The 16,753-nt window shown below is 42.6% G+C and overlaps 1 protein-coding gene across 4 annotated transcripts; it reads left to right on the forward strand.

Annotated features, from left to right (window-relative positions):
• Nucleotides 1-23: 23 nt before the first annotated feature.
• On the forward strand, nucleotides 24-15,427 carry COQ6 (coenzyme Q6, monooxygenase). Of its 4 annotated transcripts, XM_036117807.2 has the most exons (12): nucleotides 26-251; nucleotides 5,791-5,925; nucleotides 7,917-7,975; nucleotides 8,276-8,399; nucleotides 10,657-10,787; nucleotides 11,454-11,561; nucleotides 11,653-11,715; nucleotides 12,089-12,196; nucleotides 13,842-14,044; nucleotides 14,124-14,239; nucleotides 14,410-14,576; nucleotides 15,301-15,427. In XM_036117807.2, the coding sequence occupies exons 1-12, from the start codon at nucleotides 86-88 to the stop codon at nucleotides 15,328-15,330; spliced, it is 1,410 nt and encodes a 469-aa protein (XP_035973700.2). In that variant the 5' UTR covers nucleotides 26-85; the 3' UTR covers nucleotides 15,331-15,427. The 4 variants fall into 4 exon arrangements, with proteins under 4 accessions (XP_077910060.1, XP_035973701.2, XP_035973700.2 ...); XM_078053934.1 differs by lacking the exon at nucleotides 14,410-14,576 and having other exon boundaries at nucleotides 24-251; XM_036117808.2 differs by lacking the exon at nucleotides 5,791-5,925 and having other exon boundaries at nucleotides 25-251.
• The last annotated feature ends 1,326 nt before the right edge of the window (nucleotides 15,428-16,753 follow it).

Here is a 16,753-nt window from a genome sequence, read left to right on the forward strand (position 1 = left end):
GCAGCTAGTGATTGGCGAGCTCTGCTCCGGAAGTGCAGCAAAAGGAGGGCCTAGCGGTGCGCCAAGTGCGTTGCAGGTCAGCACCATGGCGGCCCGGCTGGCTGTGAGCCGGTGGAGGGCTGCACCTACAGCTCCTGGGAGAGGCCCGCTGCTCTCCTGCCGGAGGTGGTCGGGCGCCAAGGCAGACACGGTGTACGATGTGGTGGTGTCGGGCGGAGGCCTGGTGGGTGCCGCCATGGCCTGTGCCTTGGGTAAGCGCATCTCCAGGCAGGTAGTGGCGGGGAGTGGGGCCGTGGAGGAACTGTGAGGACCGTGGGAGCCCTGAGCTCCTGTGGTCTTTCCCCTGCCTAGAGGAGCCCCAGGGCAAGCGTTTGGTCCTTCAGGGTTCCGAAGGGTCAAAAGTGGGAGGGTCCTTAGGAGCCATTCTAAATCCCGCCCGCTGTTATTCAGGAATGGGCACAGTTGGAAGTAATCAGGCATTGTATCGGGCTAGGCGTTTTGTTTCTTTCTAAAAACAGCTCCTTTGAGATATAATCGCATATCAGAAGGTTCACCCATTTAAACATACAATTTAATGGTTTTTTAGTATATTAACAGGCTGTGCATCCATCACCACCATAAATTTTAGAACATTTTTATCACCCCCAAAAGAAACAGGAACCAATTAGCAGTCATTGCCCATTTCCCCCCAAAGCTCCTCAGCCCTAGGCAACCACTCGTGAACTTTTTGTCTCTATAGATTTGCTATTTCCTGACATTTTCATATGCTTGGATTCTGCTTGTTTTAAAGGTTCGTCCAGGTTGTAGCATGCGCCCGTACTTTTTATGGTTGAGTAATTCTGCATTGTGTGAATGTACTACATTTGGTTTATGCGTTTATTAGTTGATGGACGTTTGGGTTTCCACTTCTGGACTGTTTCGAATAATGCTGTTATTTTGGATATAGGCTTTTGTGTAAACATATATTTTTGGTTACTTGGATATATCCATTTCTAGAAGTGGAATTGCTGGATCACATACATGGTAACTCTGTGTTTGTTTTGAAGAACTGCCAAATGGTATTCCAAGGTGGCTGCACCATTTTACATTCCCACCAGCAGTATATGAGGGGTCCAGTTTCTCCACATCCTGGACAGCACTTTGCTGTTGTATTTTTGTTTATAGTCATCCTAGTGGGTGTGAAGTGGTATCTCCTGGTTTGATTTGAATTTCCCTAATGACTAATGATGTTGAATATCCTTTCATATGCTTATTTGTTTATCTTTGAAGAAATGCCTATTCAGAACCTTTGCCCATTTTATTTTGATTTTTTAAAGTAATTTCTACACCCAGTGTGGGGTTCGAACTAAGGAGCCCACAATCAAGAGTTGCATGCTCTGTCCACTGAGCCAGCCAGACACCCCCCTTTGCCCATTTTGGGCAATTTTGGGCAATTTGTCTTTTTATTATTGAGTTCTAAGAGTTGATTTTGTTTGTTTAATCTGGGCACAGGTCGTTTAACAGCTAAGTGATTTGCAAATATTTTCTCTCATTTTATGGGTTGCCTTTTCATTTTTTTTCTTTTCATTTTTATTTTTTTAAGATTTTATTTATTTATTCATGAGAGAGAGAGGCAGAGGGAGAAGCAGGCTCCCAAGGAGCAGGGAGCCCGATGCGGGACTCGATCCCAGGACGCTGGGATCATGACCTGAGCTGAAGGCAGAAGCTTAACCATCTGAGCCATCCAGGCGCCCCGTCTTTTCATTTTCTTGATGGTGTCCTTTGAAGCACAGAAGTTTTTAATTTAGATAAAATTCAACTTGTCAAGTTTTTACCACTTATACTTTTGGTGTCATATCGAAGAAATCATTAGCTCACCCAAACTCATGAAGATTCACTTTTGTGTTCTAAGAGTTTTGTAGTTTTAGCTCTTAGATTTAAGTCTATGATCTACTTTGAGTTAAACTGTGTATGTAAAGTGAGGTAAGGACTTTGCTTTTACATGTATAGTTTAGGCTCGTTCACTTCACTGTGATGGAGATACTGTTTTCATATTTTATGTGAGAAAATTGCTTAGCAAGGTTTAAGTAAGGACCAGAGTCTTAACAACCAACTGGTAGTAGACTCAGAACTTGAACCTCATGCCACCAAACTCCAGATCTTTTGCCCCCCCCCTTTTTTATAAAAGATTTATTTATCTGAGAGAGCGTGCACATGCATGGGGTGTGGGTGTTGGGAGAGAAGAGGAAGAGGGAGAAAAGGAGACTGTACTGAACGCAGAGCCTGATGCGGAGTTGGATTCCAGGACCCTGAGATCATGACCTGAGCCAAAATCAAGAGCCGGACGCTCAACCAACTGAGCCACCCAGGCACCCCCAGATCTTTGGCTTTTAACAATTGTATAGTGACTTGCAGAAATTGGATCTGAGTTTTCTGGCCTCACAAATTAAAGATCACTAATAATGTAAAAGTCTTTGTTGACTTAAGAATAAGGTGTGACAGCCACATCTTCCCTAGGGTGGCTCCTCTTTTGGGATACTGGTGGGAAACAGCTTTGTATGAACTAATCGGCTTGAGTCTCAAAGTAATTATAAAAAACATAGTCATCAGTTATTGAGTACTTGTTATGGATAGGCATCTTTTAAAGTATTTTGCATACATTTGTACTTAATCCTCATAATCTTTTTTTTTTTTTGGTGCAAAAAGGTGGTTTTCTTACAGCATGGGGACAGGACCTGTGGGCAGAAAGAGCTGCACCGGGTGATAATCTTTTTTAATTGAAGTCTAATTGACACACATTGCATCCAGTTAATAATCTTGATTGTAGATTGTGCAGATAAGGAAATTAAAACTCAGAAAGGTTAAGTAACTTGCACTCAAAAGTTGGTAATTGGGAGGGGCGCCTGGGTGGCTCAGTCGTTAAGCGTCTGCCTTCGGCTCAGGTCATGATCCCAGGGTCCTGGGATCGAGCCCAGCATCGGGGCTCCCTGCTCAGCGGGAAGCCTGCTTCTCCCTCTCCCACTCCCCCTGCTTGTGTTCCCTCTCTCGCTGTCTCTCTCTTGTCAAATAAATAAATAAAATCTTGTTGGTAATTGGGAGATACAAAGCCTTTTTGAGACACAAAACTCTCTGGCAGGTATATATACCTTCCTGACAGCCATTTTGGTTGTACCTACTGGTCAGTGGGCTAAAATAGTAGTTCTCAAGCTTGAGTGCATTTAAGAATCACCTGGGGTTTTTGTTTTGTTCGGAGGTGTTGAATAACTAAGGCACATACAGAAAATTCAAAAGGGATTTTGAGTTCTGAAATACAAAGGGTATAGGGCATACAGTATAAAGAATGTAAAGTGAGACTTCCATTTTTTATTTTTAGCCACCCAGTTCTCCCTGAAGACAGTCACCCATTACCAGTTTGTGGGGGCATATTTTAAAAAAATGAGGATTGCAGGTTTCACTTCCAGTGACTGATTGGGTTTATCCAGGTGGGGCCCAGGAGCCTGTACTTTTTTTTTTTTAAGATTTATTTATTTATTTATTTATTTGACAGAGAGAGAGACACAGCAAGAGAGGGAACACAAGCAGGGGGAGTGGGAGCAGGAGAAGCAGGCTTCCTGTCGAGCAGGGAGCCCGATGCGGGGCTTGATCCCAGGACCCTGGGATCATGACCTGAGCCGAAGGCAGATGCTTAACGACTGAGCCACCCAGGCGCCCCTAAACAGAGAATTCTGTATTGTAATTGTTTCTGTTTTCCATCTCTTCCATAGAAGTATAAATCCTCAAAGTCAGGACTGACTTTAAACAGTCATAATACAGAATTCTCTGTATAAGTCTACAAAAGAAAGGTCAGGGGCCCGAGTACACTGGGTTGTGACAATCTCTGCTCAAAGTCAAAACTACCAAACGCAGGTTTACAAAAGAAAATTCACACACTGGCCAATTTCCTAAAAAAGCTCAGAGAAAAATGTTAAACATGAAAGTTGAAGCTCTGGAAGGTTTGGAATCTTTCATGTGATTTATTCAGTGAGCAAGCCTCTCTCTTTTCCTGTAAAGCAGTTGGGACCTTGGGCAGATGCGCAGCCTTTCAGAGGCAGGTGTGGCATTGGGAGTGTTTTCTCTTGTTGAGTCAAGTAAACTCTCTGCCTGAGATTTTGTGCGTGCTGATGTTTCCCCTTGATCATCACAGCATGTATCCCAGAGAATATTGTCAGTAGTTTATATGGTGATCAACCTTACTTTTTATTCCAATGTCCACTTAATTTTAGACAGCTGCTTTAAAAGTGAAAATTTTTCAGTAGGCTCTTCATATTTCCCCTTAAGTCAATTTGTTTTCCTTGATTCTTTTTCAAACTCACATTAGTTTATGTTTCAGGCTTGAAACATCTATATTTCCCTCTCACATTGTTATTTGTAAATTGTATTCTGTAGTATTTTTTCTCCAAATGAGTTTTCTAAAATGTCACTTTAAATAGCTAAAAAATAAAATATTGAACCTGATTATAATGTGTTTGGAAATACAATTCTTTTTCCTGTTAGTTCCCTTGTCTCTCATTTAACAAAAATGCCCGCTGAGTATCTACTTTATGGATTGAGGAGATAGAGCATTTGCTGCTGGGAATATTAGCCATAAGAAAAGAAATGGTTCCTGCCCCCAGGGAATTTAGAATCTAGCAAAAGAGAAAGACTTGTAAATAACTAATAGAAGGGATTATGAAACGAAAGCTCCCCTAGAGGAACAGCCGCTGACCTGTGCTGGGGGAAGAGGTGTGCAGAGTGGTCTGAACACCGCTGGGGAGGTGAGGCTTGAGCAAGTAGGATCCGGGGGGAGGAGGTGGCCAGGGGGGCATTCGGGTGGAGCAGATACTGGAAGGTGGGGAGGTGTGCTGGACCAGAAGGCAGTCCACTCCGGGGAGCGTGGCTGTTCCCATCCTCCAGTGCAAACACAGCCGCACAGCAAGGGCGGGGTATACGTGAACCTGCTGCTGCTCACTGCCTGTTCACCGGAGCGACCTAGTTGCATCTTACAATAATGCCGCTCTTCTCATTTAGATTCCCAAAAATGTGGGGTTGTCATCATTACGAAGTAAAACCTACAGTGTTTCTCTCATAATCCTGTCACGTTGTTTTCTCCTTTCTTGGCTGCAGCAGCTCCCTGCTTACTGTTTCCATGTCTTTCCCTGAGCCACGGTGGAGGGGACTGTCTGGGCTGCAGGCACCTAGTAAGCAAGTCCCCAAGTCCCCTTTTTACTCCCCTATACAGGTGTTTGAGGACCAGATTTGTAGGTACAATTGATGTATTTGGGGGGCTCCTTTTCTTTCACAAATAATTCTTTATCCTTGATTTAATCTCGAGGCCACAACGAATTTTGTTTATTAAATATTCCATTTTTCTGTTGAACAGGATTTGTAATTTTTAGTGACTTAACAGTTTAAAGATTAGAAATATCTGGTGTCTAAATACTTCAGCCTTTTTACTTCATTCTTCCTTTCTAGGGAATTCTACTGGCTCCTAGTGAGTTTTGCCATTTTTTGCTTCTTTGCACATGGCCGGTGTTGGACTGTTAAGTCCTTACAGTTCTTACAGTCATGGGCACGGTGGTTCACACGGCTGAAATAGTGGTATAAGGTATTGCTTAGGATTTTGTGTGGTGTTTCCTTTTTGTGTGCCCTGTGAGAAATTTGTATCCTAAGGGCTAAGGAATTAGTTAATCTGTTCCTTCTCTTGGACGTGAGAAAGGGAAGAAATTCTGATTTTCCCACTAGGATATAAAATGTTGATTATTTATTTATTTATTTATTATTTATTTATTTTAGGATATGATATTCACTTTTGTGACAAGAAAATCCTCTTGCTAGAAGCAGGTCCGAAGAAAGTATGGGAGAAATTGCCAGAAACTTACAGCAACAGAGTCAGCTCCATTTCCCCCGGCTCTGCAACCCTTCTCAGTAGTGAGTAGAAGGTCTTTCATAGAACCAATCTCTTGTCTCTCTTGGCTTTCGAGTGTGTCCCATAGGGCAGAGGCTTTAGAGCATCCTGTGAGGAGGGGGTTGGTATGGTAATCTAGTGCATCGTTGAAGATGAGGACCCCTGACACTATTAAAGTGTCACCTCCCAGTCTGAGGAAGACGTCCTTGGGACATATGGGTTCATCATGTAGACTTCATTTGTGATGTTGGGTCATTATGAATTGGTGGAATTGAAACTATATGAATTAATTATGACCGTTCACTTTTAGTAGGAGTACCCTCTTTATTCCCAGAGTCAGCCCTCTTGGGATCTAGGGAGTTTGCATGCTAAATGCTTTTGGAGGGGCACCTGGGTGGCTCAGTCGTTAAGCGTCTGCTTTTGGCTCAGGTCATGATCCCAGGGTCCTGGGATCAAGCCCCACATTGGGCTCCCCGCTCCGCGGGAAGCCTGCTTCTCCCTCTCCCACTCCCCCTGCTTGTGTTCCCTCTTTCACTGTCTGTCAAATAAATAAAATCTTAAAATAAATAAATAAACAAACAAACAATAAGTGCTTTTGGAGTGTAGATCAATGTGTGCACATGGAACCTATTAGCAAACTGCCTTTAGGTCTCTGCCAAATGTTACTCCCCCGGGCTATCCTATCTAGAACCACCCAGTCAAAAATTAGACTCTCCCATCATTTTTTAGCCCCTTATACTGCTTTATTTTTCTTTATAACAGTACTACGTGACAATATATTATGTATTTGTTTTTTTACTGTCTATCTCTCCAACCAGAATGTTAGCTCCAGAAGGGCAGGAACTTTGTTTGGTTTCACACTTTATGCTCAGTACCTAGAATTGTGTCTGGCTCAGTAAACATGTCCCCACTGAATAAATCTGTTCAGTGCTATGGGGTTAAAAAAAAAAAAAGACTGTCTCTTAAAAACAATTTTTAAGGGGCGCCTGGGTGGCTCAGTTGGTTAGGTGACTGCCTTTGGCTCAGGTCATGATCCCAGGGTCCTGGGATTGAGTCCCACGTCGGGCTCCCTGCTTGGTGGGAAGGAAGCCTGCTTCTCCCTCTCCCACTCCCGCTGCTTGTGTTCCTGCTCTCGCTATCTCTGTCTCTGTCAAATAAATAAATAAAATCTTCAAAAAAAATAAAATTAAAAAAAAACAATTTTTAAGGGGCACCTGGGTGGCTCAGTTGGTTAAGCAACTGCCTTTGGCTCAGGTCATGATACTGGAGTCCCAGGATCGAGTCCCGCATGGGGCTCCCTGCTCAGCGGGGAGTCTGCTTCTGCCTCTGACCTTCCCCCCTCTCATGCTCTCTCTCTCTCTCTCATTCCCTCTCTCTCAAATAAATAAAAATCTTTAAAAAAATTTAAGATTTTATTTTTAAGTAATCTCTACACCCTCTGTGGGGCTCAAACTCACAACCCCGAGATCAAGAGTTGCTATGCCCTTCTGACTTGAGTCAGGCATCCCCAAAAAATAGTTTTTATCCAGAGAGTTTGTAACTTCTGTAGGATGATGAAAAAAAATATGGGTTTGGTTTCCTTTTTTATTTTCCCTAACTTTAGTGTGATTTGGCGTTTTTAAAAAAAGTATTTGAGGGGGACTGCAAAGGGAGAGAGACAGAATCTCAAGCGGACTCCCCACTAAGTGCGGAGCCTGACATAGGGCTCAATCTCCCAACCCTGAGATCATGACCTGAGCCAAAACCAAGAGTTGGACGCTTAACTGACTGAGCCAAGCAGATGCCCCAGATTTGGCTTGATTATGAAAGCTCGGTCCTTTTTACATGCTATATAATCTGAACTGGGGAACAGAGCAGCTTAACTCCTAATATCAAAGAAAGAAATAAGAGTATTTTTCTGTCATTGGAGGACACTGAAAACAATCTCTTACTTCATAGGTTGGAGAGACAGAGCTGAGGAGGGACGTGCCCGGTGAGGTTGCTCTGGCCTATATATAGATCCTTTCTTTTGTAGGTTTTGGTGCCTGGGATCACATCTGCAACATGAGATACAGAGCCTTTCGGCGAATGCAGGTGCCTCCTTTATCACTTCTGGCAAGATATCTTGGTTGTCCACATTCTTTTCTGTATCTTGGAATCCATATTCTCCATATTTTATGTGAAAGTAGGAAGTTCCCGTTCAGTCTCAGTCTAAGGAAGTGGGGGGAAGCATTCTCAAGAGAATTTTCTTCTCACCTTCTGTCTCCTACCAGAGGAATTGACATTGTGATTTTTCTGCTTCTGTCACTTGGGGAAGGCAGTACTGTTTCTGATTAGAGCAAGACATTTTCTCTTCTTTGGGTTATAATACAAACTTTCCCTTTGTGTTTCCAGGTGTGGGATGCCTGCTCAGAGGCCCTGATAATGTTCGATAAGGATAACCTGGATGACATGGGCTATATAGTGGAGAATGACGTCATAATGTGCGCTCTCACCAAGCAGCTGGAGGCGGTGTCAGGTGAGGCACCCACCCTTTACATCTTCCGTTCACACTGCAACGTGAATTGCTTTAGAATTTTTCTAGGACTTACTGGAAAAAGAATCCCTTTTATGGAGACTGAATATCCACCATAAAGAAACCCTCTGATGATTTGAGAAACAAGACAGAGGATCATAGGGGACGGGAGGGAAAAATGAAACAAGACAAAACTAGAGAGGGGGAAACCATTCAGGAAACAAACTGAGGGTTGCTGGAGTGGTGGGGGTGGGAGGGATGGGGTGGCTGGGTGATGGACATCGGGGAGGGTATGTGCTGTGGTGAGCGCTGTGAATTGTGTAAGACTGATGAATCACAGACCTGTACCCCTGAAACAGATAATACATTATATGTTAATAAAAAGATTTTTTTTTCTCAAAGAAAGCATTAAAAAAAAAAAAACAAAAAGAAACCCTCTGATGGATATCTTAGGGTTTTTTCTTTTTTTCTTTTTTCCCAACAGTTTTATTCAGGTATAATTTACATACCATAAAATTCACCCATTTTAAGTGTACAATACAGTGATTTTTAGTGTTACTTACAGGGTTATGCCACTGTCACAGTATCATTTTAGAACATTTCTGTCACCTCAAAAAGAAATCTTAGGTCCATTTACAGCCATTCCCCATTCCCAACCCCAGTCCCTGGTACCACTGATCTACTTTTGGTTTCTCAGGATTTGCCTGTTCTGGACATTTCATAAAGATCGAATCATACACAATGTATTCTTTTGTGTCTACTTCTCTCACCTAACATATCTTTGATATTCACTCATGGTGTAGCCTGTATTAGTCCATTCTTTTTTATCGCCAAAGAGTATTCCATCGTGTGGATACACTACATTTTGTTTATCCATTCATTAGTTGATGGACAGTTGGGTTGGTCCCACTTTTTGGTGATTGTGAATAATGCTATGAACACTTGTGTACACGTCTTTGTGGGGACATAGGTTTCATTTCTTCTGGGTGGATACTTAGGAGTAGACTTGCTGGGTCATATTTTCTATGTTTAACATTTCCAGAAACTGCTGAACTTTTCCAAAGAGGCTGCACCATTTCACTTTCCCAACAATACTATATAAGGGTTCCAGTTTCTCCACATCCTTGCCAACACTTATTTTTCCTTTTATTTTTTTATAAGATCCATCCTAGTGACTGAAATGGTATCTTATTGTAGTTTTGATTGTATTTCCCATCTTTTCCTGTGCTTACTGGCCATTTGGGGAAATGACTATTTAGAATCTTTTGCCCATTTAAAAACTGGATCATCTTTTTCTTTTTCAGTTAAGAGTTCTTTATGTATTCTGAATATAAATTCCTTATCACATATATGATATGCAAATATCTCAGGGTGGTTCTAGTGAGAGAAAAATTGGAAGTAACTTAAATGCTTTCTGATATGGAATAGTAATTTATCCATGCAATGAACTTATGTGCAACTTTTTTTTTTTTTTAAGATTTTATTTTTTTAAGTAATCTCTACACCCAACATGGGGCCCGAACTCACAACCCTGAGATCAAGAGTCCCATACTCTACCGACTGAGCCAGCCAGGCACCCCGCTTGTGTGCAACTTTTAAAGATAATTTAGACCTAATATTTAATCACTTAGAAACATATCCCATAACAAATTGGTGAAAAAAGTATGTGTCATATCCTACGTGTGCACACGCATCTATACGCATAGGAAATATCTGGAAAGCTGTATGGAAAAGCTTTAACTGTAGTTGCCTCTGAATGGTATAATGAAGGGTGATTTTTCCATCCCTTAAATCTTTGTTGTTCAGACTTTACAGGCATATTTTTATGATCAGAAAAGTAAAATGATTTTCAGTGGCAAGAAAAATCTTAGGAAATCTAGAACTTTTTTGAGCCCCTGGGATTCCCACCCTGTTGATTCTGAAAGCACGTGGAGTCACCTAGGCACAGAGTGAACCTAGGAGAGCAGGAGTGTGGGGGTGAGAAGAAAGAATCCCTGGTGCGGGCTGGTCACTCAGGGCTGAGTTTTGTTTTGTTTTGTTTTGTTTTGTTTTTGACACTGACTCATCCCTGTGGCTCTGTCATTCATCAGCTCTCAAACTAAAGCATTAGTTATTTTTTAGATTTTACTTTCCTTGTTTAGGAGTAAACGATAAGAGACAGCTGTCCTGAGAGCTCCCTTTAGATTTAGTTATGGCTTTTTCCTCAGCCCATGTAGGCTGCCTTTCTAATGTTTTGTTTTCTCTCTTCTGACCTCCCTAGACCGGGTGACGGTTCTCTACAGGAGCAAAGCACTCCGCTACACCTGGCCTTATCCGTTTACCATGGCAGACTCCAGCCCTTGGGTTCATATTACCCTAGGTGATGGCAGCACCCTCCAGACTAAATTGTTGGTAGTTGAAAATTCTTATTTTGCCAGGGGTCTTGCATATCCATAGCTTATCCTAGATTCTGTGGCGTTTCGTTTTAGGTTTAAGCTATAATTTTTGGCAAAGCTTTTGGTTATAAGGACCAGTAACCACTCAGGCCAACTCAAGTTAAGATGGTCTTGTAAATCCTATATAGGAAGCAATCTATCTCCTGGATCATCTTAGGTCTTGAAAGAAAAGGGGAACAGGAACAGAAATTGAGGTGGTTCTTTCCCTTGCAGGAGTCCTGTAATCACTTCATCTCCTTGCATTTTCCCATGTCTCTCTCTCTGTTCACCAGCTTCCTCTTTTACCTGGCAGCCATTCCTAACCTTCCAGCAGGACTGTTAACTCCAGTGCCTGCCTTATTAGCTTCTAGTTCAAATACCAAGAGAGTTTGGCCAAGTTAACCTTTGGCTGGCACCTCATGGGGCAGATGTCCAGCTTTGGTCCAGTAGCTGACACTGGGGTCACCTATGTAAGGCTACCCCCTCCAGGGGCTATGAGTGAGGTGGGCGTGATAAAAAGTTGCCTGCCACCGATGAGCTTGTGAACAGTTGGAACTAGAGAAAAGGAGGCAGAAACAAACTTCTGGAACAGTTTTACGTATTAAGAAGTTATAAGACTGAACAGACTTTTGTTTCCATGCAGATTGGTGCAGATGGTCACAACTCAGGAGTGCGGCAGGCTGCTGGGATTCAGAATGTCAGCTGGAACTATGATCAGTCTGCTGTTGTGGCTACTCTGCATTTATCGGAGGTAAGATCCTGAGCCCACCATCTGGGGACCCTGCTTGTGTTTAGTGGGTACTAAGTACTTTTCGTGAGAACTCTTCCTTGCTGTATTGTAGGCCACAGAAAACAACGTAGCTTGGCAGAGATTTCTTCCCTCTGGGCCCATTGCTTTGCTCCCGGTAAGTCCTTCTGGCTAGTCAGCTTAAACATGCCCGGCCTTGCTCTCTTAGGGCTTCACTTTCTTTCAACCTTTTTCTGGTTTCTAGGGCATATGCCCAGGCTAGCTTTGTTTCCCCCTTCCTTCCTTTATCCTTGAGAGCTCCCAAGAACAGAAGTCTTGCCCTTAGTATTGATGTTCTTTTTTTTTTTTAGAGAGAGCGTGTGTGCTTGCAAGTGGGGGGAGGGGCAGAGGGAGAGAATCTCAAGCCGACTCCTTGCTGAGTGCAGAGCCCCACATGGGGCTCAGTCTCCTGGCCCTGAGATCATGACCTGAGCCGAAATTAACGTACTGAGCCACCCAGGTGCCCCAGTATTGATGTTCTTTTGACACAGCTCTCAGACACCTTGAGTTCCTTGGTTTGGTCCACATCCCATGACCATGCAGCAGAGCTTGTCAGCATGGATGAGGAGAAGTTTGTGGATACCATTAACTCTGCCTTCGTGAGTATGAGCTTGTCCAGGTGATGCTGTGTTGCAGCGGAGATACAGAAAGGTGGTTTTGATGAAGGAAAAAGGAATAACCAACCAGTGGCCCCTTTGTAACTATAGGGTTTGATCTGGGCTACATGGAAGGGAGGACATTCAGAGAAATGGAAAACAATGGAAATTACTAACTTCCGTGCTTTTTTGAGGGTTGTGGGCTGCTGTTGAGCTGACTGAAATAGCTGTCTGGGCAGTGGTTCTCATTGGCCTTTTTTTTTTGAATCTGTAATGCTTGGCTAATTTTGAATAGCTGTACTAGGTTTGAAGTACCTGAACCTTTGAAGCCTGATTCATTAGAAGCGTTCTGAGAGGAGCTGAGCGCATTTTAGCAGGGAGCTTAAGAGAAATTTTTGTAGACGGACATGGGTTCAGTACTGCTTCTGCCTGTTAATCTCCTAGAAAATGGAGATAGTATCACCAGCCTCTCAGGGTTTAATAACAGTAATAATAAAAGTCTAAAGACTTTCAAAATGAGAGAACTGATATAAGATGCTTGGAGCACACCTAGTACATTATAGGTGCTCAACAAATGTAATGATTATTCTGGAGTAGACACAGCCTTTAATAATATTGGCACCAGTAATTTCGGAGCTTAAACACATATATCTAAATTCACTAATAGTAATAATCAGTAAGATTTACTGAACGTTTACTGTGTGCCACGTGCAGGTGAAGAGTTGTACCTGTATGTATTTAATGCAGTGAACCATTGAGGAGTATTCTTATGCTCATTTAGAGCTCAGTTACTTGCCCAAGGTCATAGAGCTAGCGGTAAAGCCGGGTTTGGAAATAGGCTGGCCCTCGAACCTGTGGTTTTAACCACCAAACTCTGCTGCCTCGCTAATGACTTCACAGTCGTTTATACTGAGGAACTTAGGCGTCCCTGCTCTGGAGTAGCAACAGGAGTGAGAGGAACTGGACATATTGAAGTGGCTTCCAAGGTAAATGGTAACTGCTGCCTCTCTGGTCATGTAGCATGTATTCCTGCCACAGGCTTTTGCAGTGCATTCATTTAGCAACAATCACACGTGCCTTCTAGGTACAAGAGTCTGGAGGTAGACAGATGAGACACAGTCCCTGCTTTCAGGAAGCTCACAGTCAAGTGAGGGAGAAAGCTACTTAAGCAACAATTGGTAAAAGTATTCATAGGATGTTAATGGAAGCACGGAGGAGGAAAACACACAGTGGAGGGCTTAGAGGGAGGCTCACAGCTTCTGGATGTTTCTAAGGGGTCATCGGGGTGAATTAGAAGGACATTCTAAGCAGAGGGAGGAATGCCAGGGGCAAGAGGATGTTGTAGAATGAGCTACACTGTGGCTACTGTATGGTTTTTGAGGGTTAAGGGAAGTGAAAGGTGGAAGTTCACAGGTAGGCAGGGGCAGCTCAGGAGCAGTTTGGCTTGATCCTAAAACTTGTGGGGAAGGACAGGAAGTTGTGTTTTACATTTGTTTAAGGGGCTTGTCACCTGTGGTCTGGATCAGTTTAGGCATGTTAGGTACTATTAACACTTGGCTTTAGTGATAAAATGGGTTTCCTTGCTGATTTTTAAAATCCCCTGTTAATCACTGATGAATTTCTGCTCTTTGTGGCTGATGCTGCTCAGTGGAGTGATGCTGACCACACAGACTTCATTGACTCGGCCGGCACCATGCTGCAATATGCTGTTGGCTTTCTGAAGCCCACTAAGGTCTCAGCTCGCCAGATGCCCCCAAGTGTTGCCGGAGTGGACGCCAAAAGTCGAGTGCTGTTTCCACTTGGGTTGGGACATGCTGCCGAGTACGTCCGGCCGCGGCTGGCACTCATCGGGTAAGATGACAACAGAGCAGGGCCGCGCTCTTCTTACTTGGCTGCAGGCGGCCACACCTGAACTCTGCTTGCTTCTTAGGGATGCAGCCCACAGAGTCCATCCACTTGCAGGACAAGGTGTCAACATGGGCTTTGGGGATGTCTCCAGCTTGGTCCATCACCTCAGTGCTGCAGCCTTCAATGGGAAGGACTTAGGTAAGGGTTCAGGTACTTTAGAGAAGTAGCCAGAGGTCATGTAGTCAGGGAAGGTCGGGACCCCAAAATGCCCCTCCATAGCCAGATGTGGTAGACATCAGTGTGTCTGGCTTGCTAGGAAACAACTTCACTATAAGATTAGGGATTTATACCTTTCCTCCTTCCTCTAGGCTCTATGAGCCATCTCGCAGGTTACGAAACAGATCGACAGCGTCACAACACTGCTCTTCTGGCTGCTACTGACCTACTGAAAAGGCTCTATTCCACCAGTGCCACGCCGCTGGTGCTGCTCCGGACATGGGGCTTGCAGGCCACAAATGCAGTATCTCCACTCAAAGTAAGGTCGCTCACGGCTCTCCAGGAGTTGCTCGCTGAGGAAGCATTTTGTCAATGACTCTTAATTTCTTTGAATTTATTTTCTTGGCTGTAAAATTACCTTTTTATGAATACCTCCCTCATTGGTTATGAGCAAAAAAGTCCTTGCTGGGCTCGTGGGTGCTAGAGCCCACATCTAAGCAGTAACTTTATATGAGGAAGGGCTTAAAATAGGAATAGGAACTTTTAAAGATAAAGATGCTTTAGGGGCAGCTGGGTGGCTCAGTTGGTTAAAGCATCCGACTCCTGATTTCAGCTCAGGTCATGATGTCAGGGTCGTGAGAGTGAGCCCTGCATCGGGCTCTGCACTCAGTGCCGTCTGCTTGTCTGTTTCTCAAATAAATAAATACAGTCTTAAAAAAAAAAAAAATGCTTTAAACTCCTTTTGCTGCTTGGTCAGCTTCTTTCCTGAGAACTTCCATCTAAAGACACTTTGGAGGAACTCTTGAGAGGAGCATCTGTCTCAGACTTTTGCTGAGTTTTTGCTTTAATCACTTTGGGTATTTTATTTTTAAGTAGGCTCCACTCCCAGCACGGAGCCTTGAACTCATAACCAGATACCTAGACCTGGATGCTTAACCAACTGAGCCACCCAGGCACCCCTGGATATTTTAAAATATTTTCTTCACTTGCCCTCACACCTTACAGTGTCAAAGTATCATTCATTATATTTCATTTTTCTCCAGGAACAGATTATGGCCTTTGCAAGCAAATGAATGCTCCTCTTTTGGACATTCTATCGAAGAAAAAGGACATCTTTTCTCAAGACCATCACATATTTTCAAGATTTAATAAATTTGCTTTACATTAGAATTCTCTAGTCTCTTTTTCTCCTCTGTTTAATGGGCCTGTGGAGCCCAAATAATGATAGATAATTTGCTGTGAGGAGGGCCTATTAATCAAGCCAACAAACCCCGAAGGAAGACTATTATTTGGTTGAAAAGACTTTTTATTACTAAAAGAAAAATTGCTAAGGTGCTGTCTTGTTCATTTTTGAGGGAGGATTTATAAAAGAAAATTTCTAAAATTAAGTTGCTATCAACTTAAAACAGACTGCTATTTACATAGCATATTTTATGTGAACCTCATGGTAACCACAAGGGGAAAATATAGTAAGTACACAAAAGAAAATGAGAAAGGAATCTGAACATAACACTAAAGAAAGCCATCAAACCACAAGGGAAGAGTGAAAGAGAAGAACAGAGAACTACATAAACAGAAAACAATTAACAAAATGTCAATCGGTATATACCTACCAATAACTACTTTAAATGAAAATGGACTAAATTTGCCAATCAAAAGACATAGAGTGGTTGCATGGATTAAAAAACAACACACATCTACATACTGCCTACAAGAGATACTTCAGAAGGACATACCCAGACTGAAATTGGAAGGGACAGAAAAAGATATTCCATGGAAATGAAAAGAAAGCTGGATTAGCTATACTCCAATTAGACTTTAAAACAAAGACTGTAATAAAAGACAAGGACATTACATATGATAAAGGGGTCAAGCTAGCAAGAAAGTACAACATTTATAAATATACGTGCACCCAATGTAGGAACACCAAAATATATAGAGGAGATACTAACAGATCTAAAGGGAGATACTGAAAGCAATATGGTAATAGTAGAAGACTTTAATATCCCACTCTCATCAATGGATAATTCATCCAGACAAAAGAATCAATACAGAAACACTGGACTTAACACATTAGACCACATGGATCTGACAGACATACTGAGAATATTTCATCTAAAAGCAGAATACACATTCTTCTCAAGTGTACATAGAATATTCTCCAGAATAAATCCCGTTAGGCCAAAAACGAAGTCTCAATAAATTAAAATGGAAATCCTATCAAGCATCTCTGGTATAAAACTAGACCACAGTGGTAGGAAACTAGAAATTAATTACAAGAAAATGGGGAAAACCATGGATATGAGATTAAATAACATGCTACTGAACAACCAATGTGTCATCAGAGAAATCAAAGAAATAAAAAAATACCTAGAGACAAATGAAAACTGAAATAGGACACCAAAATATATGGGATGTAGCAAAAGCAGTTCGAAGAGGGAAGTTCACAGCAATACATGCCTACCTCAAGAAACAAGGAAAATCTGACTGACAACA

The sequence above is a fragment of the Halichoerus grypus genome, chromosome 8, assembly GCF_964656455.1.
Source record: "Halichoerus grypus chromosome 8, mHalGry1.hap1.1, whole genome shotgun sequence".
In the NCBI taxonomy this organism is placed as follows: domain Eukaryota; kingdom Metazoa; phylum Chordata; class Mammalia; order Carnivora; family Phocidae; genus Halichoerus; species Halichoerus grypus.